The sequence below is a fragment of the Odontesthes bonariensis genome, chromosome 12 (genome assembly GCF_027942865.1).
Source record: "Odontesthes bonariensis isolate fOdoBon6 chromosome 12, fOdoBon6.hap1, whole genome shotgun sequence".
NCBI lineage: Eukaryota > Metazoa > Chordata > Actinopteri > Atheriniformes > Atherinopsidae > Odontesthes > Odontesthes bonariensis.
This window is the reverse complement of record NC_134517.1, coordinates 36260141-36287954: the sequence shown is the minus strand read 5'-3', so window position 1 is coordinate 36287954 and position 27814 is coordinate 36260141. Positions and strand designations below refer to the sequence as shown.

Below are 27814 nucleotides of genomic sequence, written 5' to 3'. Positions count from 1 at the left end.
TGGATCAATCATCTCAATAAGAACAACACTTGTACTGTGATCTAGATCGCTTCCTATCAATGAAATTCATCAGCGCTCCTCCCATTTGTGCCATATAAAAGCAAAACCAACAATTAAGTTAAACAAACAGTAAAACCCCTAAAAACATGTAAAACCCCTTAATCATCCGTTATTGTGGATGTTTGTGAGCTGTGTTAAAAAACAGTTTTTGTTCGAAGAGAAGAGATCGAAGAGAACAATTTTCTCTTCAAACCTTTTCCTCCATCTCTCTTTACCCCTTTCTCTTTTTTTTTCTTCTTTCTCATCTTTGTGTCTATTACAATCGAAATAAACCCAAAGCAATTTCTAATAAAGTTTTATATACCATGGGGAACATCATGGCGAAAGCCAAATTGCTCCGCTTGTGAAAGAAAATCTGTTGGGCCTTACCTTAACATTCAGATGAGAATTCTGAGTGCCACACAGCCGGACAGGACACGTAAAAAACAAACAAAATAAAACAGTTTTTGAGACAGTTAGCCGTGTATTTGACGCACCTGTATATATTCTACCCGATGGCAGAATATTAAAGAAACACAGAACCCCCCTTTAACTCTGCACCTCGTCACCAATTATGAAGTCATGGGAGTTCACTGCAGCCTTGCATGCAAACCAGTAGCACAAACACAGAGCCGTACGTGATGAGGCATTGATGAATTTGACACCTGAAATTGTCACGTTGCAACCGCAGAGCTCTTCAGTAAGTCTCGGCAGATTACAGTCCTTTGAAACAGGAATGTTCCCCGACAGAAGTCAGCGTGGGAGAACAAAAGTGTAAAACAACAACCTGTGAGGCTGCGTTCACTCTGCTGACGAGTAAACTCATTGGTGGATTCAGAGCCAGCAGACAGAAAAACACTCCACAGGAGCTTCTTCTCAGACAGAGCTGTCCTGCTGTCCCACAATCCACCCACAGGGTAAGAAACATGCAGACTTTTGGCTCAGTTTTGCCCTGAAATGCTTTTTGAATTAATCTTCATCATCACCGTGACTCTCACAGATTTGAGGATCTTCAGAGAAGACCGAATCAGGTCAAACCTTTACTCAAGCTAAAGATCTGGAAGATAAACACGCAGGATTTCTTTGTCTGATACATGAATAGTTCCTTCTAAGGAAGCGATATGCAGACACTGATATTTTAATTTAGGTGATTCTGGTGTTTTGTGTTGCAGTGGAAGCTTATTTTGCTTGATGTGAACGAACAAACCGCTGTGATTTATGGCAGTTTTCATCATCATTGCTATTATATCGACATCATTTGCATGTAGATTAACACACTGAAAAAAACAACTCATGAGATTTACTTAAAAAACCCTTTGTAAGTATTTGCACTCAAAAGATTTAAGCAATATTTAATGCTGCATTATTAAGTAAATTTTACTCACCATAAAACATAACATGTTTGAAGATATTTAGTAACATTTACTTAATTACATCTAAGTTTTAAGTTATATTTATTTAAACAAATTAAGTAAACTCTACTTGTTTTTCGTAGGCAGGAACATCATCTTACTATAAATTTTATATATCTGTAGTATTTGCTGTTATGAAGTAACTTAGTAGATTTTAACGATACACTTTCAGAGTAAAGTTTATGCAGTATTTCTAGGTTTATGTACATAAAACTATTAAACATTTAAATTGTATGAGGAAGCCTGAGTAAAACTTACTCTTCCCCCATAATTCATGTGTTACGTTAATAAAATGTTTAATTTTACTTAAGAAGCTCGAGTTCTTACTGAATCTTAAAAATACAAGGTAGAGATTATGACAGTTACTCTAATAGAGTTTACTTCACCAAAAAGTCCCTTTTTTCAGTGTATCTCACAAAGGCATAATATCTATTACGTATATGAAACTCTCCTCTTTTCAGACGGCATCTCTTCATGCATTGAGAGAAGCGTGGCAGGCTGATCTGAACCTACAAATCAGAGATACTGAATGGTCAGATGTATTCTCAAGGATACACTCCTCATCAGTTTGTGCCAGACACGGCCTACTTCAGTTCAAAGTAGCACACAGACTGCACTTTTCTGCAGCCAGAACCGCAAAGATGTATCCAACAACTGATGATTCATGTAATAGATGCAGTTTTTACACCTGCAACCTTGGCTCACACCTTCTGGTCTTGTCCGAGGCTTTCGGGTTATTGGTCCTCTATGTTTGATGCCCTATCAATGATATTTAAAAGAATAATAAACCCCAAACCCTCTCACAGCCATGTTTGGTATTCAATGTGAGGATGACCATCTTCCTAGGGCACAATCTGATGGCGTCGCTTTTGTCACCCTCATAGCAAGAAGAATAATTTTACTTAATTAGAAGCAGGCTGCTCCACCCTCCTACAAACGTTGGGTTAGAGATACGTTACAACTCTTGAAGCTAGAAAAGATTAGACTGGCTTTACGACGTCCTAATAATAATTTCAGGTGGTTATAGCAACATTTTATTACATACCTGCTCGGACAAGTAAGAAGTTTTGATCTATATGTCATGTATATATTGTCATTCATCATTACTGAAAACCACATGAATGTTCTCTCACACGTCTTTTGTTTTGTCTTCATTTCTTCAATTAATATTTCTTATTTATTTATTTTTTCTGCTTGTCCCCTTGGGGTGGGGGGGTGTTCTTATATTTCTGTATGTCTGATATATAAATTTTAATTGTAAAAAACAATGAACAAAGTGGGTAAAAAACATGGATGGATGAATGATGAGATTAGAATTTTTTCCTTATAGATCACATCTAAAACAACAAAAAAAAAACGTTTTGAAGACTTGGCCCGTGTGTTTCAGGTCTCTGTGAGCAGACGGCCAACATGTTCTGCTTCATGCTACATCTGGCTGCATTCAGCGTGCTGGCAGGTAAGATGACTTCAAACACATCCACAATTATTCCCTTCAGTCTTGAAACTCATCAGGTATTAAGGAGGTCATCATGATATGAAATGAACCCCAAAAAAAACTTTTTTTAATGTGCAGGTCCACCATGCTGAGCTGGATTTGTTAGTTTTCTGGGTGCTGGTGAGCAGGTCCCAGCTGCCAGTTTAGTCTACAACTATTTCCTCACTAATATTCAGAGGTGGATAGAGCAGCCAAAAATTGTACTCAAGTAAAAGTACCGTTTCTTTAGAATAATATGACTCAAGTAAAAGTAAAAAGTAAAAAGAAGTCATCCAAATAATCACTTGAGTAAGAGTAAAAAAGGTGAAAAAAATACTCAAGTACTGAGTAACTGTTGAGTAACGTCTGATTTATTTGTTAACACAAGCATTCAATCAGACAGACAAAAATACTAAATAATCATCTTTAGGCAAATTAGAGTTCATCCAATTGATAAATTAAATTAAAATGAATTAATTAATTACAAAATAGCTTAAATTAAAAATAATCCAGGTAAATTCAACAACTTTAATATACAATAAAAGAGACTTAGGAAATGTTTAAAACATATGTAACCCATATGTAACCTAAAAAACAAACATTCACCTATCCATGGGGGAAAAACGAGTTTAGGAAACTTAGCGCTACATGTTTCCTCAAGTTAGATGTTGAGTTTCTGCTGAAATGTGCGTTTGTTTTGGTTGCCACAGAAGACACATAATGTAGCTGCTGTTTCTCACTCTTTGTAAGGTAAACATGCTTTCAGTATGAGGCCTCGTCTGCGTCTTCATTTCCCACCGTTGGTTCTGACATTTTTCATCTGTTTCTTTGTTTGTTTGCTACGACTGCTAATGCTAAAGCTAACCCAGACTGCACGGCTGCGTCTGATTGGTGGAACACAGTCAGGTGGTAGAGCCTTTGGCGGAAGTCTCTCTCTCTGTCAGAATAAAACATTAAAATGAGGCGTACGCGGGGGGATAAAAATAATGAGGCGTAGAATACCAAAGAGGTAAGAAGAAAAGTAACCAGCTCATTGTAGCCTAATGTAGCGGAGTAAGAGGACAGTTTCTGCTGCACACATCTACTCAAGGAAAAGTAAAAAGTATAGTGATTTAAAACTACTCCTAGAAGTAGAATGTTTTCAAAAACTTACTCAAGTAAATGTAACTCGTTCCTACCCACCTCTGCTAATATTTGATGCTACTTGTTGAAGAGGTTGAACTTGCTTGGTTCCTCAGTGACACATTATGGAATACATCCTTGTCAGACATGACTTTAGAGATATCACGGCCATTAACGAGTAAAGCTCGACATAAACTCGCACACTGCAACATGTTGAATACCTTTTCTTGGGCTGCTGGTGAGAGAACGGCGATGTTATCTGCAAAGTTACTGTCTCCATATCATCAGAGGCAGCTGCAGCATACCAGACTTTTACCAGTTCTGGAGAGATGAACATCACTTCCTGCCCCATCACCTACTATGGAAAGAAATATGACAAACTATACGTGAGTAGGATGTTGTTGTTTTTTTTTTTTTAAATGTGTGCATATTCTTCTGCATCCAAGTCCACTGCTGATTATCCAGCAGGAAGATAACAATATATATATAATATGGGAAAAAATGCCACCTAGCGACAGCCGCGCCTGTTACGCTGTTTGCTGCTCGGTCTGCACAGCAGGCAGTGATACGAAGGGAGAGAAAATAGGGCCGAGAGATTGTGAGGTCTGACTTTTTCCTGGAGAACCATTTTGTGATGCAAATGTATTACTCTTTTGAACGCATATTGTTCTGAGAAGCAAAACGCTTTATTTTTTAAACCCCAGCCAACTAGCCGGACTACCTTCATCAACACCAAAACGAGGCTGGAACTCTGCTCACAGGACGCAGCAGGGGGTAAGAAGATGTTCAGAAATGATGTTGCTGATATGGGATGTTATACAGCTTCATGTCAAAAAGAGGCGAACTATCCCTTTAACATCACCATCATGCAGACCATGAACACGGTGGCCTCCCCGCTCTCCATGTTAGCTTCTTGGTGGTGTTTTCTTCTTCTCTCCTTACATTTCGCGGGTTTTGTTTTGTTCTGTTTTGTTGTTGAATGTGGCGCTAAAGTAACACGTCGCTGTCGCATCAGTCCTTGTCAGGGTCCAACTCATGTGCAAACTGAAACAGTTCCCCTGGGGGAGGACAGTTATTATAACTGCTCTGTCCGAATGCGGCTACTGTCAGATGAGCAGAATGACCCCAGTGTTCAGAGCTCACCTCATTGGACTGATTCTTGTGAGATGCCCTTCGGTCCAAGTTCCATTTGCTCCCGGTTCCACAGCCTTTGCCCTCTAGATTCATTCCTCCTGCTGTTAGAAATATCACTGGAGCAATATATGTAAAGTAAAGATTCAGTGCTTGGGAGCCAAAATGAAAGCTGGCAGCCGGATCTCATGATGGAACTGTGACTGTGACACAGCTGCCTTCTGGACAAATGGACGAACACAGGTACAGTTTCAGGTGAAACTGTGTCATGAGAACACAAAATGTGACCAATGGGCCTCCTCCATTTCAAAAAAAAATGATCAATGAAAACATTTATAATTCCAAGTTATCATGTTCAGATATTCAAGTTGCTGATGTTCGGTTATTGTTTCCGCCGCTGCTGAACAGGTGGGCTTCAATGCAAACAGGTTTGCAGTTTGCTTCAAAGGCTCATACACACCTGGAATCCAAAATGACTGTATTTTGATGTCTGGAGGGACGGCCGACAGAGGCAACCTGTCAGTACTCACCAGAGAAATACCAACTGGATCTGGAGTTCATAAACTTCTGCCAAACCTCAAGTATGCTGGGAAATGTGTCAACGTAATACCCCTGAGAGACGGCCAACAGTCTGAGGTGAGTGTTGCTATCGTTAGAGAAATGTACAGAAAGGAATCAATAACAAGTCATTTCTTGTTGCCAGATTGGACAAGTGGAACTCGGCAACTTTCACCAGCAGTCGATTCTGGCAATAAAGACATATTCTGGATACACGAGCATGAATGTGGTACGTATGAGATGTCACAGTAGCAGAACAGATACCACAGAGGATTCATGATCAGTGGCGGCTCCTGGCATTTTTTTAGGGAGTGCAATTTCCCCCCCTTATGTCCATAAGTACCATAAAAGTCCAGAGGACTGAGGTATATTTGTCTAGATAGCAAGACTATTTCCCTAACTTGTTTGTGCCATTATATTCAGGTATCAGATATCAATTTTAGGCAATATCTCTTTTGTCCACCAGATGGCAACACTGAACTAGTTAAAAGTGTCAAACTAGGGAAGTTACATTGTGAAACCTTCAAAGCAAAACATTTGCCAGTTAATAATTTGCCAATCAGTTAATATTACACCTTAACCATTATTTATTTATTTTCCTCATATTGTTCCAGGATTCTATGAAATAAGTGAACATATAAGCTCTAAATGATAAGATTCATTCAGTTTTCATTCTAAAGAATGTAATTAAAATGACAGCATATAAATCCAAGTCAAGTGTTTATGGAAGTTTTGGAAAATATGACTTAGAAAAGCATAACCAGTTGTCAAACATGGTTAAGTGCAGCTTACTTATCTGAGATTTCTCTCTTTTTTAAATGTAATACTGCACCATTAACAATGAATGTGTCATTATACATTCTGCTGTTATTGTCAACATTATATAAAAGATTTAAATCATTACAAGTCAATGACTGAGCACAAAAGGTTAAGTTATTTAGCTACATCAAATACTACCTGGAAAAATAGCAGGGTTGGTGGAGCCCTGGGTTTCATCTCTGCCTCGCAAGGCGAGCTCGAAAATCCCGCAAAATTCTTCCAAACTTCCTTCTCCGCATTAGAATGACGACTAAAGGGTACTTCTTTCAGAAACACTAGGCAAGGCATCTTTATTTATAGCGCATTTCATTCCACAGGCAACTCAATGTGCTTTACATAAAGACAAGGCATTTAAAAGAACAGCATAAAGCAGCAATTTAAAGAAAAAACAAATAGAATACAAATTAAAAACACAGTTAAAAGCAATCAAAGAAGAGGGGAAAAAGAAAGATATAAACTCAACCATAAGCACACGGAAAGAGAAATGTTTTTAACCTGGATGTAAAAGTGCTTCCAGTTGTGGCTGATTTCAGTTCTGCTGGTAGTTTGTTCCAGTTGTGTGCAGCATAACAGCTAAAAGCTGCTTCTAAGGGTCCAGTTTGAACTCTGGGCTCCACTATCTGACCTGAGTCAGTAGATCTCAGAGCTCTGCTGGGTTTATACTCTGCCAGCATTCATGTGTTCTGGACCTAAACCGTAGCAGAACTCTAAAATCTATTCTGTATCTGAGCGGGAGCCAAAGACCTGAGAACTGGGTGATGTGATGTGATCTCTTTGTTCTGGTTAAAACTCGGGCTGCAGCGTTCTGAATGAGCTGCAGCTGTTTGAGACTCTTTTGGGGGAGTCCAGTCAGAAGACCGTTACAGTAGTCAAGTCTGCTGGAGATGAAAGCATGAATCAGCTTCTCCTGATCTGTTTGGGAAACACTACCGTATTGTTGCACTCCACACTCGCCATCTTCTTCGTAGAATGTTCATGGTCTCACGCAGCAGACGTATGACGAAAGCACGTCGTTTGTGCGAGCACATAAACCCTCATAGGAAATGTATTGGGAGCATGATTTTGGAAAAAAACCGACGTACCATTAATGTCAATGGGAGATTTCTGGTGCAAATTCGACCCTGACAGAAATGGCAGCACCAGGCGCCACCTTAAAGGATAAGACCGGTTTTTTGACATTGGGCCCTTGATTTCACATTATAACATGATGTTCTACTCACCCCTGCTTGTTGTTGGTCATTTGGAGCTGTTCCGAAGATATTCGCGAGGCGTCTGGCTGCTCTCTTGAGATATTCGGCCATGAAACGGTTTCCTATGGGCAAGTTCATACAGGCACAAACTATGCTGTTTATAATTTATTAATTACTCTACACCAGCACTGATAACGTGGAGGTGCGTCGCTTACTTAAAAAAATCCGGGTTACTAATTTAGAATTTTAGCCGAATGAATAAATAGGCAGCAGGTCTGTGGGCTGTCTGTGGCAGTAGCACGACGATGACGTCAGTAACACCCACTTTACGACAAAAAAATCAAAATTACAATAACCCGGATTTTTTTAAGTAAGCGACGCACCTCCACGTTATCAGTTCTAGTGTAGAGTAATTAATAAATCATAAACAGCATAGTTTGTGCCTGTATGAGCTTGCCCATAGGAAACCGTTTCATGGCCGAATATCTCAAGAGAGCAGCCAGACGCCTCGCGAATATCTTCGGAACAGCTCCAAATGACAAACAACAAGCAGGGGTGAGTAGAACATCATGTTATAATGTGAAATCAAGGGCCCAATGTCAAAAAACCGGTCTTATCCTTTAAAGCTGCCGTCGGCAACTTTTTTTTTGTCATATTAGCTTGAACTGTCATGGGATTCTGGAAGTAGAATATTAAATAGGCTGTTTGGGAAAAATCCCGAATTCTGTAGCTCCCTCTGAAGCCTGTAATCGTGCTCGCAAAAATTGAGCGCTCCCGGCTGTTTTTAACCAATCACGTTAGGTTTATTATTGATCTATTATCTGAGCAGAACAGTCACCAACCATGCTGAGCGTGAGTCTGCCCCAGCTTGTGTACGCGCACACTGGTGTGAACTCACGTGCACAACCTCGTCCACAGAGGGGGAGGGGCCTGAAAGTTGTATCAGTTCGAATTTTCCGACTTTAGACTCGGAATTTTGAAAACCTGCCGACGGCAGCTTTAATCTGATTGGACAATGACATATACAACCAGTTTGCCTACAGTAGATCAGTCCCGCCTTAGCAACTAGATTAAAAAAAAACTCCGTGTTTGGTCGTGCGTCGCACAAATCGCCCCTATGAAGGAACCGCCGCTGTTCATGATAGACATTGGTGCATTTCATCATAAACACACACGAGCTGATGCAGGAAACCAAAGATCAGCATCCATCATCCACACTCATCCTTCATTAGTTCGTGTGTTTCCTTTAACAGTTCATTTAGGTTACAGTATCCTTTTTAAGGTGGTTAAAGATGAGTATCAGTGCTTTTATTCCCTGCCTTGGCATCCCCCTATGCTCAGCCGTCAGAGATGGAAGTTAGTGTTGACGCGAGTAAAGCCATTAAACGAGAAAAGGGGATGTGTGGAGCTGTGGGCGTGTTCTGCCGTGCTTAACAATGTAAATGAGCAGGAAATAAAGTAGAATTTTTCTGATTTACTGTCAAACTGGTGGAGAGGGGAAGGAATAATCAGACAGTCGTGAGAACACTTTGACTTTGCACTCTTTTAAAGGGATAGTTCGCCTCTTCTGACATGAAGCTGTGTAACATCCCATATCAGCAACATCATTTCTGAACATCTTCTTACCCCCTGCTGCGTCCTGTGAGCAGAGTTCCAGCCTCGTTTTGGTGTTGATGAAGGTAGTCCGGCTAGTTGGCTGGGGTTTAAAAAATAAAGCGTTTTGCTTCTCAAAACAATATGCGCTCAAAATAGGGCTGAGCAATCTTATCGATACTGTGATATATATCGATATTTCGTATCTATTTTATTTAATTTATTTTTTTATTTAATTTACAGGTGATATTTCGTTTCCCGATAAAGTATCGATTTTTCAGCCGCAAGTATCGATTTATTTTTTTAATTTAAATTTATTTTTTTATTAAAGTTTTTTCTTTTTTAAAGCAAACTTTATTTAAAAGTCAGACGTTACGTTACAATGAGTGAAAACACAGTACATTAAGGTAAAATAACACAATGCCAGGGGGTCACATTATACAAAACGGTGATAAATTAGTTGATAAAAATGTTGTATAAAGTGCACGGCTCTCACGTTTGTGACATGTTCGTTTGTTTCTGTTTGTCTGTCTGGCGGTGTTGTCCTTCCGGTTCAAAGGTCGGACCACCGGTCCAATCAGCGATGATTCATATCAAATCACACTGTCCCTTTTTTTTCCCCGGAAAATGATGTAAGTGTATCGAATCGTATCGTTGGCTGAATATCGAATCGAATCATCTTGTATCATATCGTATCGAAGGCTGAATATCGTGTATCGTATTGTATCGTGAGATTAGTGTAACCAGAACTCTGCTCACAGGACGCAGCAGGGGGTAAGAAGATGTTCATAAATGATGTTGCTGATATGGGATGTCATACAGCTTCATGTCAAAAGAGGCCAACTGTCCCTTTAAAGCCTTAGGAAGTGACTGTGTTCGAACTGTACCACGATGTGAGTCAGACATTTTTATCTGCTCTTTGAATTCCAACTGAAACTTTTCGCTCACTAAGAAGCCAAACTCGTCAAAGGAAAGCCTTCAGCCGCGGGTGAGATGTTTGGTGTTCACAATGCGCCGTAAGTCCCACGAATCGGCCACGGAGGGGAACTCTTCTCAGGGTTTGTGTTTCAATCCCGACTTTTCTGGCACCTTCCAGGAGGCCGACGCACTCGTTGACGGCCTCACAGTTTCAGCACAGACGTTCCAAACATCGGAGACCAACAGAGGCGTCGTCACAGACGTGAGTGGATGCAGACTCTCAGGTGGGATTCAACGCCTCAGAAAGGTCAAACCGTCCTTTTCTGAGTTTCTGAACTCGGTTACTTTTCCGAACTTGCAGGTCGGGTTTATCAGACCAACACGACCGCGCACGACCCGAGTATCTGCTCGACTGTGACTTGTGATGCGAGTGGAGTCGCAACAGCTGTCAGCGATTGTGGTCCCATGGAGCGTTGCCGGGGCAACGGCAGGTAAACATTTAAAGGACGAAGTGCATTTCATCTGGTTTGTGATGTAATCGCCTGTCCTTCCGCACCTGCTCCAGCTGTGCCTTGAACGCCGTGTGCACGGTGACCGGCTCCACCGTCATCGACTTCACCGGCAGAAACCAGCCTGTCCCGGACCGCTGTGGCTACGCCCTGCTCAGGTCCCCGTCCCTCCCAGGCCTCCAGGTGGTCGGGGTTTTTAGGGAAAGGCGCCGTAAAGATGCGAGTTTGCTGGACAGCGTGATTCTACAGCTGGACAGAGACGGCGTAGAGATTTCCCTGAATCAGGGCAGCATAGTTCAGGTGATTTACTGGCTTCAACAAGCTCCTTTCTGATGCGTTTCTCACTGTGTTAACTAACTAAGTAAGTAACTCACTAACTAACCTTCAATGCAGAAACCACCAGGTGTTTTTCACACATGCAGCAGCTGATGAAGCGTCCTACAGCAGGCAGCACACTGAATAACTCCCCTTTAACTGCATGTATCCATTAAGCAAAACTAGGGCTGGGCAACGATTAAAGTCTTTAATCTAATTAATCACATGATTTCCCTGATTAATCACGATTAATCACATTTGTACGCTGAATCCGAAAGTAGTGTATAGCTTTTAGCATTTAGCTTTATTTTAAATGTGCTGCCATATGAATGAAAGTGCCATAACATTTGTTGTGCAAACACACTTTTAACATCAGCATCTTTCTGTAGTTTTTATGTAGAAGCCTCGCTCCACTGTCTGTTTCCTTGAATGACTTGCTGCTATCAGTTGTGTGTTTTGCCTTTAAGTGATATTTTAGACTGGAACTACTACGCTGAGAAGACAATTCAACTTGGCAGTGTTTACAGATGACTTTGGTTCTGTCGACTCCGCCGTCTGGAAGAACTTTAAAATGAAAATGGCCGAGTAAAAGTTCCGTACCCTTCTCCATGTTTGGTGGATCCGCCGATTACTTTCTTTTCCTGTTCCACAGCAGACAGCAGCAGACTTTTACAAAATAAAAGCCTGTGAGCAGCAGACTTTTACAATTAAAAAAAACCTGCGTTAATGCGCGATAAAATATCAACTCGTTAATTATTTAACGACGATAAATGTGATGATAACGAGTTAACTCGCCCAGCCCTGAGCAAAACACAGAAAAGCTTGTCACTCATGTGTGGACTGACAGTATAATTGCGTGTGCAGAGTGTTGCATCAATGCTACATGCAAACAACACCCACAACTTAAAAATAGTGACAACAGCCACAATAACCCGAGCTCAGATGGACATTGCTTATTAGGATAAAACAGGACACAGATATGCGAAGAGGTTATAAATCAGTTATATCTTTATGACATTAAATTTGTCAGGAGCCCCTTGAGGTGTCTGATACTCAAGAGAACAGCTGAAAAGGACCATCTCTAAGGCCACTGAGCGTATGTGTCCCCAACCAGAGATAGCATGTAGTCAAATATGGAGATTCAGAGGGAAAACACATTCCAGAGAAATGAAGTCGTATGCATTGTTTCCCGGCTAGATGCCTGGAAGAAAAGAGACCTGGAGCGTCTTCACCATATAGGGATAAATAAACACCCATAAAAAGAGGCTTCACCCTCTGGAGGACAGAGATTTAATTCAGACATTCGGAGACGGACCTGATGAATGCAATAAAGGTTTCTATGTTGGATTAAGTCCGTGTCAGCAGAGTTCTTCATCACTCATCACCACATCGGCTCGGCGACCATCCCTCATATTTGCAACACCCTTACATGGGCTGTGTTCGAAACCGCCTACTACATACTTCCATACTGCATACTGATCGATCAGACGGTATGCAGAGCGTTTACCCACAATGCACTTCACTCCTGCCCGAGCAGAAATCAGCCGGCCTGAAGCTGATTTCTCTTAAGCTCTAAACTCTGTAAACTTTAGCAACATTTGAAACATTTTCAGGTGAGAAAGTAGTCGTTTAGATCCCCAACGTGTTGAAAACCTGACAAAATACCGGCTGTTTACAATTTTGTTCCCACGAATTCGGCGCTACTAAAGCTAGCCGCAGTGAGCAACGCACTTCCGGTTATTTTCACAAAATAAAATACCCGTTGCCTTTTATCATAGGGAAAGCCATTACAATACAATTGGTGCTTTTGTTTTGAAAACAGGAAGTGAACCTACCGTCGTTGTAGCTAGCTTGAAACTGTCGTTTTGACAGGAAATGAGGATCGGCGACGTCACGTTACGTTGCATCTTGGGTAGTTTGAGTATGAGTAGTAACCTCATGGTGCATACCCAACATTTAGGAGAATCTAGTATGCATCCGGGAACTTCTCGCTTACTCAAACTCGCATACTAACTCAGAAAGTTAGTATGAGAAGTAGGAGAAGTATGCGGTTTGGAACACAGCCATGGTGAGGTCTTGGGATGGGATGCCATGCACAGGCATGAGTCTCTGCTTCTAGGACCCTCCGATGTGAGGCTGTGTCCAACAGACACATGATTACCCTTGCTGCTGTCTTCAGACACATCTGATGAAGCCTATAATTGTTCATTTGTCTCGGGCCAAACATTTGAAGTATCACTGTGTCCTCCATTCTGTTCTTCTGCTGCGATGAAGCTGGACGTCGAAGTGCTGACACTCAGCGCCACGGCTCAGCGGGTCCACGGCGTGGAGCTTTCCAAGGACCACACAGGGGTGACTGCGAAGATGACAACCTCCGACCGCACCGTGTCAGTCCTCTTTGATGGCTACACCACAATAATCCATGTGACAGGTACGCACAAAAGTAAAAAATATCAGGTCGAAGGTCATCCAGGCCGTGGCCTCCATCTCGTTCCCTTATCGGTGGAAAGTGACTCCACAGGAGAACAGAAATATATTAAAATAATATGCATATAGTGGTTTAGTTCTAACCATAACCTAATTAAGTGATGTTATGATAATAAAAAAAAAATCAGTCTTGTCTCCTCACTCTGTAGGGCCGAGCGGAGCACCTTTGGATGGTTTATGTGGTGATTCAAGCACAACTCTGAGCCAGGAAAGAGTTTCCAAACACAGTGTCTCAGAGTAAGACCTCGTTTTTTCTTTTTTACTTTGTTTATTAAGCTTTTTTCACAATAGAACACAAACATACAGGAACACTCAGAACAGAATCCCATCCCCATGAAATAAAAAAAAAAAAAATTTATTAAAAATACAATAAAAAAAAAAATACATAGATAAATCACAATAAAAAAAAGATAAATAGATGAGTAAATCTAAGACAATGTATGTCCAGAATCAGAATCAGAAAAGGTTTTATTGCTAAGTAATTTGTACATCACGAGGAATTTGGCCTGGTCTGTTTGGTGCCATAAGAACAAAACAAAAAATATAATAATAATAGAATAATGTAAAAAATGTAAAAAAATTAAATATATGTGCAAAGTATTTGTAAGAAGAGTGCGTTAATGTAACGCACTCTGTAATGACAGCGAGACAGAACGTTAATATATAAGGGGTCGGGGGGGGTACAGCGGGCCTTGTTGGTGAGGCCAACTGCAGAGGGGAAGAAGCTGTTCTTGTGGCGGGAGGTTTTGGTCCTGATGGACCGCAGCCTCCTGCCAGAGGGGAGTGCCTCAAAAAGTTTGTGTCCGGAGTGGGAGGGGTCGGCCACAATCTTGCCTGCACGCCTCAGCGAATGTTGTAAAAGAAGACATATGAATATAAAAAGGAAAGAATGTTACAGAAAAAAAAAAAACAAGCAAGCAAAAAAACAGAGATACAGCACATACAGAATATTATGGGTTGTCATCTAAACACAATGAACTCAGTGGTTGTCCCAGTTAACTTGATTCATGCAGCTCTGATTTCTCTTCCACATATCTCAGAAAAGGTTGCCAAATCTTTTTGAATTTACCAGCTGAACCTCTTCTATTTTTTCCAATTTCATATGATAAAAGGTACTTCTAATCCAAAGTGTGTGGGATGGAGGGATGAAGGCATCCTTCCATTTTAGAAGGATTAGGCGACGGGCGAGCGAGGTACAGAAAGCCAGGAAGTCATACTTTTGGGAATTGTTCAAACCATAAACAACGGACGGTTTTCCAAAAAGAGCTGTGATTGGGCAGGGGGCTACAGACACCCCCAGAACCTCAGAAAGTGTTTTAAACACCGAAGTCCAACAGGTCGACAGTTTGGAACAGCTCCAAAACGTGTGTAAATATGAGGACGGGGTCGTTTTACAACGGTTGCACGCTGGATCTGCATCTGGGAATCTCTCTGATAGTTTCTCGTGCACATCGTTTGAGGGGAACAGCTGCTGCTTTCCTATAAAATGAACGGCCATTTCTCTGTTTTATGTCATTTTTGCTCCACAGCTGTGAGACCAAATATGTTGAACCTGCTGACGGTACAATCAACTGCAACTCCTCCACTGAATGGTGACTACAGCTTTCACCCATTTCCCAGAAATGAAACCTGAGCACCGTGCTCCTGTAACCACGTGCTGTGCTTTCTGTCTCTGATGGCCCGTTTTTCTCCCCTGTATTGTTGAAACAGGTGTACTCGCTTGCAGGAGGCTCCGTTCACTACATGCAACTCGTATGTGGACCCGCAGCCTTTCATTAATGCCTGCACACAAACTTTGTGCAACTACCCTCCAACAGATGGTCTCACGTGCCAGTTCCTGGAGGCCTACACCAAGACCTGCAGGATCTACAGCAACGTGACAGTGGAGGGCTGGAGGTCAAAGACTGACTGCTGTAAGACTTTTCCACTCATTCTTGTTCTTCAACGTAAACTGTGTGCAGGACGCCAAGCAGGACAGAGGGGAGGACACAGGTGTTGAGTTCAAAAGTGGTTTTTTATTTACCCAAACATGAAAAAAGATGAACAAAATCAACAACTGAACCGGCATGCCAATAAAAGAGGTCAACTCAAGATACTAAAGTAAAAAAACATCACTGAGAGGACTCAGACAGAGAGACACAAACAAAACTGACCTAATGAAATGACACATAAGGGCCCTTAAACACTGTTTAGCTAAACCATTCACACACAATAGGGGAAAACAAAAAGGCTGCCACATAACTACTAACACAACCCCACTGAGATGCATCTAAACACCCCCTTCAGTTCCCCCCACTTGACATGAAGCATTGGTTCAGTCCAATCAGGCCATCAGCAGTACTTCCTGCATCTCAGCCTGTAGCCACGCCTTTTGCCCATCAGGAAGGGGAAGCCAAACACCAAACCCAGGTAACTCCAACACAGAAAGAAAGTATAAATACAACATAAGACTGAATTTACCTTGCTGTGTTAATATGTGTGCACTCCATATAAACCTTGCAAGGTAATAAAAGTAACAAACTACAACACATAATAAAATTAAAGAATATTCAAAGTAAAAATTACAAAGTAAATTAAAGAAAACCAAATTGTGGTAGGGTGTGGCTTGCCATCACAACTGATATGAAGTTGTAATCGCTAAAAAAATGAGAAAACCAAGTCTTTCCATCTTTTTGAAGCGGTATTTCTTTATTTTCCTTTAAGCCAACATGGTATTTCAAGGTGGCCTTTAAATAATTATATTGGCATATCCACAACTTGTAGAGTGGATGTGTTTTAAAACATTTATAACCGTCTAATTACATCTCTATATACGAACCGTGTAAAGCATAAATGTGATGTTTGTTGAACCAGAGCACGAGATGTCCAGGAAACACGTTACAGATGTTTTATGCTGCGTCTACACCAAGAGCGACCTACGCTACCTGGTAGCGGAGGTAGTTGGAGAAGCTTCGCTTGAGAATTTGCTTTGGTAGCTTTGTTCGCTTGTGACGTCACATTTAGAATGTTCAATTCTTAAAGGCCCCGCGGCTGTGCAGCACCCCCGCGGAAAAGAACATGAGGAAAGAGAGGGCAGGGACACGAATAAACGTGTTGTTATTTACAATTTCTTATACAAGGTATACATCACGTTACAAATGATGTAAAACTACATTAGGTACACCTGAGAAGAGCAGGAACAGCAGAGGCAGCTGTGAAAAATGAAATGAATCCGAAATAAAACTTAATTGCAGTGAGAAAGGTTTGCGTGGGGTTACTACACTATTGTATAGAAGCACTCGACACGGCAATTGCAACAGTCTCAGGATTAAACAACTATTGTTTGGATAGGAACCAAAGTTTACACATCTGTTTCCGCGAACCCCGCGGATTGTCGGACCCCTACAATCTGTGGATTGTCATTGCTTTTCGCCGAACCGCGTCATAGCTCATTACCATAATGTTAGCTTGAGTTTAATCGCTGGAATCCGCTCTGGTAGCTCAGGTAGCTCACCCTCCATAGAGAAATAATGATTTCCGGCGCTCAGGTAGCGTAGGTTGCTCTTGGTGTACACGTAGCATTACAGTTCAATGCTGTAGTCTGAAGTCAGAATATGGTAAATGTTCCTTCACTAGCTGCTGTGAAGCTGCTGGATATCAGAAGAGCATCTGTGTAAAAAGGTTCTGACTTGTTCATGCATTTGTGTTGACAGCCATTGTTCCTCAGGCAGTCTGCCGGGATAAGTTCTGCAGTGATCATGAGTTCTGTGGTGTGGACAGCGTCAGCAGAGAAACCCGCTGCCTCTGCAGGGCCATCTTTGCCTCAAAGTACAAACCCATGAACAGCTTTGGTAAACGACTCTCAGACTCTCAGACATCAATGTTTTCTAGTGGATATTACTCTGCAAAAGTCTTGATTTGAGCCTCATTTCTTTCTGTTCCCTTCCAAGCAGCCAGACTTTTTTCAAATCTTTTAAAGTGTCCCAATCAGCAGTTCTGCAGCTTCCTGAAGCTCTTTCAGAGTTTCTCTTTAGACTTTTTCTGCTTCTTCCCTCATCTTCAGTCCAGTTTTTTCTTTGTTAAGCCACTTAACTCTGAGCTATGAACCATTCAGGCAGGAAAAAGGCTCCTAACTCAAGGGATGAACCAGTGTTGTGTCCACACAGAACAGACAACTCAGCAAAGAAGCCATTTTAAACTGGATCTTTAGGCTCTTTGTTCCCAGCAGCCTGTCACAGAGACACATCATTTGTTCCCATTACTTTAGCTGCATCTGTGAAAAACAGCTTCATAGTTTCAACTTTTTTGTACATTTACGTTTAAAACTGCTTTCAGTTACCAAAAGAGTCAAATTAATATATGAAATTCAGTTTAAAAAAAATCCTAATCCCAACATAATTAACGTTATCATGTCTAAAAGTAGGAAAAAAACAGACAATAATAAGAATTATGATATTCAACATCAATAAAAAGTAAATAAGATTCAATTTAAAGCTTAAAAAAGGAATATAAGATATAATCTAATGACTAATTATGGAACAATTAATATAAATGACATGATTAAACTGTTTTATGCCACCAGAAATTAATAATCTAGAAGCTCTTTGTGGGTTTTAGACTGGAATTAAGATTTGTTCCCATTTCTTTAGCTGCATGTGTGAAAAACAGCAAAGATAACACAGTGTGACAGACAGAAAACAGGATTTCTGCAGCAACAAGGTGATTCCCAAAGAGCTGTTAGCTGAAAACTTGGCATATCTCAGCATGGTGTGCAGTGTGTCCTTAAAACATTTGAGGAAACTGGACAAGTGGAGGACAGAAGAAGAAGTGTCAGGCCTAAAGAACTATCTCCAGCAGATGAACAGGATCTGAAAGTGATGTCCTTAAGAAAGAGGAAAACATCCAGCAAAGCCCTGACACAGGAGCTGAGAGATGCATCTGGACCTTCAGCTGATCCATCTGCTGTTGGCCCAAGCCTCATCAGAAATGGGCTCCATGGAAGGGTGGCTGTCAGGAAGCCGTTCTTAAGGAAGGGAAACAGGGAGAAAAGGCTGAGCTGGGCCAAAGGACACAAGAAGTGGGCTGAAAATCAGTGGCAGCAGGTCTGATGGAGGGATGAATCCTCCCCAGAGCCCGGAGCTCAACATTACTGAAGCAGTGTGGGATCATGTTGGCAGAGAACGCAACAAAAGGCAGCCCACATCCAAAGAATGAGAAGGGGTTTATCAAGACATTTGCAGAGTACTGTACATAACCATCACAACGACACATATTACTCTGTCTAAAGTCACCTGTGCTAACGATGAGAGACTTGTTCTGTTCTGTATGTTTAGGTGAGCCGGTGGTCTGTGGGAAGAAGTCGGCTTCTTTAACTATGGCTAACTGTCTGTTAAAGAACAAAGGCATCGACTATTCTTTGTTACACCTCAATGACCAGACCTGCACAGGTGAAATGGACGATGTCACCCACATGGTGACGTTTGGCTTCAACAGTGACGACACATGTGGTACAGTGATCATGGTAGGTATCCTCTTTGGGTTGTTCATTTGTTCTCGAATTGGATCTGGAGGATATATACTGATTACAAATTAAAAACAGGTGATGGGTAATCAAACAAGACACAGCTGTGGAGCAACCAAAGCCCGACAGCAAGATCAGCTGAAAGAACTAAAGGAAATGTTGTTTAAGATAAAAACAGGAGGTGAAATTAAGATCAACACGGGAAGCCCAAAACAGAAAGAAAGAAAGAAAGAAAGAAAGAAAGAAAGAAAGAAAGAAAGACAGACAACAGATTCATCATAACTAGGGCTGGGCAACAATTAAAATGTTTAATCTGATTAATCACATGATTTCCCTGATTAATCACGATTAATCGCATTTGTACGCAGAATCCCAAAATGAATCCAAAAGTAGCGTATAGCTTTTAGCATTTAGCTTTATTTTAAATGTGCTGCCATATGAATGAAAGTGCCATAACATTTGTTGTGCAAACACACTTTTAACATCAGCATCTTTCTGTAGTTTTTATGTAGAAGCCTCGCTCCACTGTCTGTTTCCTTGAATGACTTGCTGCTATCAGTTGTGTGTTTTGCCTTTAAGTGATATTTTAGACTGGAACTACTACGCTGAGAAGACAATTCAACTTGGCAGTGTTTACAGATGACTTTGGTTCTGTCGACTCCGCCGTCTGGAAGAACTTTAAAATGAAAATGGCCGAGTAAAAGTTCCGTACCCTTCTCCATGTTTGGTGGATCCGCCGATTACTTTCTTTTCCTGTTCCACAGCAGACAGCAACAGACTTTTACAAAATAAAAGCCTGTGAGCAGCAGACTTTTACAGAATAAAAGCCTGTGAGCAACAGACTTTTACAAAATAAAATAAATAATAAAACAGGGGTTGTCCGTGGCGTAAAATCAAATCAAATTTATTTGTAGCACATTTCATGTACAAACAATTCAAAGTGCTTTACATAAAATAAAAGCATTAAAATACATAAAAGAATATAAAGAGAAACAAATAGTGGGTTGAGCAGCCGCCCCATGTACAGAGGCTAAAGTCCTCGCTGCAGCTGGCCCCGGTTCGAGTCCCACATCGGACGGCCCTGTGCTGCGTGTCGTTCCCCCTCTCTCTGCCCCCTGCTTCCTGTCTCTCTGAACTTTCCTATCCATTAAAGGCACAAAAGCCCCAAAAAATAATAAAAACCTGCGTTAATGCACGATAAAATATTTATCGGCGTCAAATAATTAACGAGTTAACGCGATAATAACGAGTTAACTCGCCCAGCCCTACTCATATCCTTTGTGAATATAGAATTAAACATTCACAGCAGGCACACATGAAGGTGCAATATCAATGTGTACATATGAACCTGCAGGCAAACACCAGCCATATCATCTACAAGAACACCATCATGACACAGAACGTCTCAACATCTGGAGAAATCAGCCGTCACGATATGGTTCGAATGGACTTCTCCTGTTATTATGGTCAGCCAGATGTGAAGAGCTTGGCCATCAAACTCGGACACAGGTGTGTAGTGAGCAGGAAGAGTATCAGCAGGACCCACTTACGTCTCACTTCTCTGTGCAAAATGAAGCTTTTAGTTAGGAAGTATGCCTCTGCTTTCCAGCTCTGTGATTCAGCACATTTCCTCTGGAGAGTGGAATTACACTCTGACCATGGAGGCCTACACCAACCCTGACCAAACGCAGCCTGTTGACTCAAACACCGAAATCCGGCTGAATGAAAAACTCTGGGTTGAGCTGAGGGCAGGTGGACTGGATGAAAACATTGTTGCTGTGGTAACCGACTCGTGCTGGGCAACCAATCAGCCTTCACCAAGTGGAAGCCTGAGATACGACCTGATCATCGATGGGTGAGACTCGCAGTGCTGATCATCAGGGATGGGAATTGATGAGATTTTTACGATTCCAATTGCATTTTCGATTCTGCTTAACGATTCGGTTCTTTGTCGGTTCCCTTATCGATTCTCATTTGGAGAAAAAGGACAACAAACCGGTCGATCAGCATCAACTTTGTTTAGTTTAGAAGTAACACGAGTCATGACCTCACAAACCCAACAACGGTGAGGTCCACATTGGTCTATCCTGGCCTGGGTAATTTAACTCTTCCCTGCTCTGGTGAAAGGAGAAGCTGGAGGTAGAGGTGAACTGGGGGTAGTACCACCAGCCTCTGGCTCTGAGCCAGTCAGGCTCTGTCTCTCATGATTTCATCTAAATGTAATGCCTGAGAAGGCATTCATTTAACCTTAACCGTTACTAACAGCAGCTTTTACAATGAGGCAAATGGTGCTAACATGATAGGCGTTTGTTAGTTAGTTACCTGCAGTGTTAGCTGAGGACATGCTAACGCTGCTAACGTTGCTGGGTTCAGATTCACCAACGTTAGTCCGGAGCAGATCGAAAACGCGACATTCATTCATAGTTATTGCATGTTGGTAGTATTTCCTCCCTTTGGTGAAATATTCACTTTGCAAGTTGCCCTGTTGTCGTCTTTTTTAGGGATGTGTAACCAAACTTTCCAGCGTTTGTACCGCTTGGGCGCCATGTTTACTGTTGGCTGCTGGCTGCACTGGACTCGCCACGCAACGTTGCGTGGTGACGTCATTCGCGCCCACTGGAATCGATAAGGGAATCGTTTGCAAAATCGCCGAACGATTCCAAGGAATTGAAACACTGGGAACCGGTTCTCAACAAGAACCGGTTTTCGATTCCCATCCCTACTGATCATCCATCAGACCTGTGTTGCTTGCTGCTGGCCAATCTCTACCATGTCTGCTTTACTGTGTCCGAGCAGCTGTCCGAACCCTGACGACCACACGGTGAAGGTTGAGGGAAATGGACTGGGAACCTCTAACTACTTCTCTTTCAACACGTTCCAATTCTCTGGAGAGAACAGCAACGTCTACTTGCACTGCAAAGTAGAGTTGTGCATCAGGCAGAGCGATAACTGCCTCCAGGTAAAGCCTGTTTCACAATGAATGAACATAAAAGCACCAATAATCATGTTCCATTTCTAATCTAATACCGGCAATAAAAGAACAATCTATCTAACTGATGATAGGGATGCACCGATCCGCTTTTTTCACCTCCGATACCAATATCTGAGGTTTAGTTTCGGCCGAAACAGAAAAACAAAGGGTAAGTTTCATAGTGTGGAAAAGACTGGGATCATTCTTTTGTGCAAGGCAATATAAGCCTTGACTTAAACATTTCTTTCCTATTTCTTAAAAAACAAATAAACAGATATAAATGTACTGAATTACTTATTTATTTAATAATTGTGCACCAGTAAAACAATCTTTACCATAAAAATATAACAAGTGTTACTGGTTCAGTCAGTGCAAGTAAGGATTCAAAATCTAATATAAAACAGAATATTAAATAATAAAGGAGCTGAAATTGAGAAAAAACAACAATAGCTTCACTAGCTTGTTAAAAATAAACAAAAAAACTAAAATCAGAGGTAGTCCTAACATCTTTTTTTCACCACTAGAGGGCGCAGAAGGCCCTTGGATGAATGCCAATGCTGGACAGGACAAGGTGGAAAAAATTAAATAAAATTTTAAAAGTTAAATAAATAAAAATAAATTTAAAAAAATCGCCCGATATGGATCGGCCAATTGTCACGATACCTGAATTCAAATTCTCTTTAATTCTCTTCGATATTGGAACCGATATCCGATCCAAATATCTGATCGGTGCATCCCTAACTGATGATGTCATATTTTGGATATACTGTTGGGCCTCAGAAGCTGAGCATGAGGGATAAATATATGAATAGAATAGGGTTAATTGTTATATTGTAATTTAATTAGTATATGGTACATATGGTATATATTTATTCATGGGGATAGTTATATATATATATTCATATATATATTTATATTTACAAGGATATGTGTGCAGTATATATTTATTTTTGTGATTATATATTTATTTAGGAAGTGTATATATGGCATATTTTTATATAGGTGTATTGTAGTTAGGATATTTACAAACTGAAGAGTAGTTAAAAAGGGGTGGGAAACTAAAAAAGTACTTCTTCCCATTCCTTTTTCGAACAATGTGTGGTGTTTTGTTATGTATGAGCACTTTATGTGATTGAATTTTTTTATTATTTTTTTTTATTTCTCTTTTTCTTTTTCTTTCTTTTGTATGTACAAACAGTTACATACATTTTGTTTTTTATACATGTTCGAAAAAATCTAAAAAAAAAAAAAAGAAGAAGCTAATCCCAGACAAACCTAAAACGAAGTCTTTTCTTCCAGAGATGTAGTCAGGGTCAGAGAGAGCGCAGGTCTGCCATGCCAAAACATGAGGATACCCACCCTGGCTTCATCACAATGACCTGGACTTATTAGGTAAGTTCAAACCACCTGGTTATCACCGTGCACTGAAGAGCATTCATCCCCCAAAAATCATCATGATCATTTAAAATGTTTTGGCCGGTGGGAAGGGTCTGAGCAGCATCCGTGTGAATGTGACACCGCAGCTTTTCACAGCAGAACGATGACTCTATCAGTCAGTGTTTTTCATCTTGTGAGAAGCTGGTGTAAACAAAAGTACAAGAACGAAGTGAGAGTTGAGCATTTTAAGGAGTTAGAGGTGTTAGGATAAATCCAAATGAGTGCACTCTGGACGGGGACTGCCTTGTTTCTAGGAGCAGAGGTTCCTGAGAAGAACAGAGTGGTCCAGAAGGAGCTGTAGGCAGCATGAGTGGCTTGAGTTTGATTCAGGTCAGGTCAGGTCAGTCTACATGTTTTATATGACACAAAAGTAAAACTAATTATTGTGTTACAAGCTTTAAAAATCATAAAAACATGTTAACCTGACTAAAATGATATAAAATCAAAGCTCTCAAAGCTGGATTAACACACCCAAATATAATATGGCTGCATGTGTAGACTCAACGAGACTCAAAAAGTGGCTAAGGTGCTCTGCAAATGACCCACAGTTCCCATTCCAGGATATGAACTGGAAATGACAGATGCCGAGGAAAATTCAGTCACAACTAAGAATAACCACAAAGGGTAAAATCCATCCATCCGTTTTCTACACCTACATGATCCAGAATAAGCTGGAGACTTTCCCAGCAGCCATCGGTGAAAGGCTGGTAACAGTAAAACGTACGATACTTCTGAAATGTACTCAGCTGTAAATACATCTGATTAACGATGTTAACCCTAACCCCAACCCTAACCCAATCCTAAAAATGAAAAAAATTAATTAATTAAATTTTTTAAATTTAAATTTACATTTTTTTTTAAAAATTGTAAAAAAAATTTAAATTGAAAAAAAAAAAAATCAATTTATCATTTTAATAATTTTCCCCAAATACCAAATTAGACCCCCTACCACCCATTACATAACCTTCCCTCCCACATACCCGAACTTTAAGGGTCACAGGGCCTAAAGCCCTAACCATAAGTCCACCACTCCAAGCCACATTTTTGAAAATATTAATTTTAATAATTTGACAAATTATATGAATATTTTTAATAATTAGTCCTGAAATTGTTTAAGAAAAACTAGCTTAGCTTCCTGATAGTGTGGAAATACATTTGGCATCTCCAGACTAACAGCGTTACAAAAAACCTCAACGTAGGATCACAAAATAGAAAAATAAAAACAGGAAAGGGCCAAAATCGCTTACTTCAGCATCAACAAACCACTGAAATGGATTCAAACAATATAACCGTATAGATTCAAGCCCTATTTGCGTACATCCTACAAGTACACCTACGAGAAGGAAAACCAAACTCAGAAAAGGACGCTAAACACGAGGAAACGTTAGAACAAGGGCTGGGACTTTAGCGCGTTAATTTCGATTAATTAACTACACACATATTAGCGCGTTAAAAAAAATAACGCATTTTAATCGCACACTATAATTTAAAAAATTTTTTAAAAAAAATTAATTTTTTTAAATACAGACGGATGGAAGCGTTGACAAGAGCGTGGTTGTGTGCAGATTATGCAACAAGGAATTTGCGAATCACCGCAGCGTATCAAGCCTCAAATATCACCTCAACGCTAAACATGTAGCAGCTAGCGTGGAAGCTAACGGGGGCACAACGCAGCTTAACATCCAAGATTCTATATACTGTGTTTTCATGCATGCTACATTCAGATTTCAAATAGGGATATGTTCTGTGTTTGTTGAAATATTGTTGAAAATGTTAATTTTCTAAAGGATAAAGTATATGCCGTGTTGTTGCAGCCTGCTTCCTGTCTCTCTCCAACTGTCCTATCATTAAAGGCATAAAAAACCCCAAAAAATATTTAAAAAAAGAAAAAAAACACGTTTATCTACTCACGATTTTTTTATTTATTTTTTTATTTATTTATTTGTTTATTTAGTCATTTATTATTATTATTAGTTAGTAGTAGTTCTTTCTACTAGAATTGGTATTATTATTGTTGTTGTTGTTGTTGTTGTTAATACAATCATTGTAAATATTTTAAAAAATCTTGAGCTACTTGACTAATTTGAATTTCCCCCATTGGGGGATGAATAAAGTATTTTTCTATTCTATTCGATAACAGTTTGGTGAAAGTCGGCGTCCTTCGGAAGATATTTAGATCACTGGAGATCGGCGTATATCCATATAACGGGAAAGAACAGAGACAATACAGCCTTTGAATAAGGCATTATCTGTCTTTATTTCACCAATACTTTAAGACCAATGAATGAATGAACGCGCACTATTGCACTGTTAGCTCAGAGCTGCCGTGTTGTTGTTATCGGGGGGCTTATAGGAAGCTTTCTACACAAGCGTCTACTGGGATGACGTCATCGGCGTGCAACGCTGCAACACAGCTTAATCTGCCACTTCACATCCGTTCTGCCCCCTCTCTACTACAGTTCAAAAATAATCTAAAAACACATCTCTTCTCCATGTCCTCCTCTTCTTAAACCCACCCCTCTGGCCCTACCCTTCCCCCCTTCTTTTCTTTTGTTAAGCGACCATGGGTACCTTGAAAGGCGCTATATAAGTCCAAGTTATTATTATTATTATTATTATTCACTCCGGTAAGGATCGTCCATCGTACGTCAGAATCTGATAAATATCCTGCCATGTTGCACAAAGCTAGCAGCAGCAAACTCCGGGTGAAGTTAGCCAACCGTCACAGAGTGAATGAGCGGCGCATCAATGACGTCATCCCAGTGGACTCGTGTGTAGAAAGCTTCCTATAAGCCCCCCGATAGCCCCGGATAACAACAACACGGCAGCTCTGAGCTAACAGTGCAATAGTACGCGTTCATTCATTCATTGGTCTTAAAGTATTGGTGAAATAAAGACAGATAATGCCTTAATTAGAGGCTGTATTGTGTCTGCCCTGTTCTCTCCGTTAAATGGATATATGCCGATCTCCAGTGATCTAAATATCTTCCGAAGGACGCAGACTTTCACCAGACTGTTATCGGTGAGTAGATGAAGGTATTTAATGCCAGAAATAAGGTTTAAAAGAACCAAACTTCTCCTTTACAGACAAATTGGTATTTATAAGCAGAATATCATCACAAAATAGATGATTCCTTTCGTTCAGTTTGATGACACATCTGCATTTTAAGTAACTATAGCTCACATTTGGTTATCTTTCTAGGTTTGTGAGGAGGCTCAGACTGACGTGATCGAGATGGTTTTGTCCCACTGAAGTCATTTATCAGCGCTTTAAAGGTTTAAAAATGGTTAAAATGGTGCTATCTAAGTTGGGTCTTCTTTAGTGATTTACAGATGAATGAAAGCTACAAGAAGCCGATGTTGTCTGATCTTATGGGGTAACGAATCACTTTTGGGAAATAGGGTACAAACACTGTCATAGATTTATAAACTCTTTTATGCTTCAGTGAGTTTTTCAGACCAGGTTAGAAGTTGAAGTTATATTCTGAATGCTTCATCTATCTTTCTTATGATTGTATCACATGTAACCTGCATGCAACTGATAATGAGAATACATTTCTCAGAATCATGTGTTCTTTGGTCTTATTCTTTTGATATATGAACTAAGTTCCCAAAAAGTTGGATGCTTTGTAAAATATTAACAAAAAACAAAATGCGGTGATCTTTAAATCTGATAATCCAATAAAACAATCGTGAAGAATCAAAGAAAATATACCAGATGTTAAAAATGAGACATTTGACTAATTTATGGACTATCCGCTCATCTTGTTACCATGGCAGCAACACGTCTCATAAAAGTTGGGACTGGACAACTTTTCAGGACAATCTAATTATCTATTTACACAGGCACACATCTCTCATGTTTCCTGTGAAATTGGTGTTGATGAAGTCAAAATCCAGGGAGCAAATACATCAAATGACACGTGATAACTGTTAAAAGTTTGAGACCACAGCATCCTGTTAGAATCTATATTTTAGTTCTGTTTTGGGTCATATCAGAAGTAGACTGTTGTTGGGTAAGCCAGCTGCTGAATGCTGATTGCTGCTGATAGTCTCCACCTGTGGCTCATTTCCTGGCTTCGGTACTTCAGCTCCAGTTCCTCTTCTGGTCGGCACCAGATGGTTGTTTCAGCTTCAGTTGACTCTATGGCAGCTAGTTGTACTATGAGAAAAGCAGATACCATGTGTGAGAATGGTTTACGATGTCTTATTTCAGCTTTACTGAAAGTTTCATAACCTTGTGTGGCTTGTGATCTCATAGTAGAAGACATAAATAGCGATAGCATCATTTTTTTAACTCAGACAACTCTCTGTCAGCTTTCTGATATGTTGTGAAGAC

General features: G+C 40.5%; 1 protein-coding gene across 1 annotated transcript; it reads left to right on the top strand.

Moving 5' to 3' along the window:
- Nucleotides 1-782: 782 nt before the first annotated feature.
- Nucleotides 783-27455, top strand: LOC142396269 (alpha-tectorin-like). The gene is made up of 19 exons (XM_075478824.1): nt 783-956; nt 2839-2907; nt 4336-4433; nt 5587-5814; nt 5882-5965; nt 10435-10540; nt 10618-10747; nt 10822-11065; nt 13355-13511; nt 13717-13804; nt 15097-15159; nt 15278-15480; nt 17260-17397; nt 18880-19067; nt 20422-20576; nt 20677-20922; nt 21864-22026; nt 23338-23430; nt 26678-27455. The coding sequence occupies exons 2-18, from the start codon at nt 2862-2864 to the stop codon at nt 23428-23430; spliced, it is 2430 nt and encodes an 809-aa protein (XP_075334939.1). The 5' UTR covers nt 783-956; nt 2839-2861; the 3' UTR covers nt 26678-27455.
- The last annotated feature ends 359 nt before the right edge of the window (nt 27456-27814 follow it).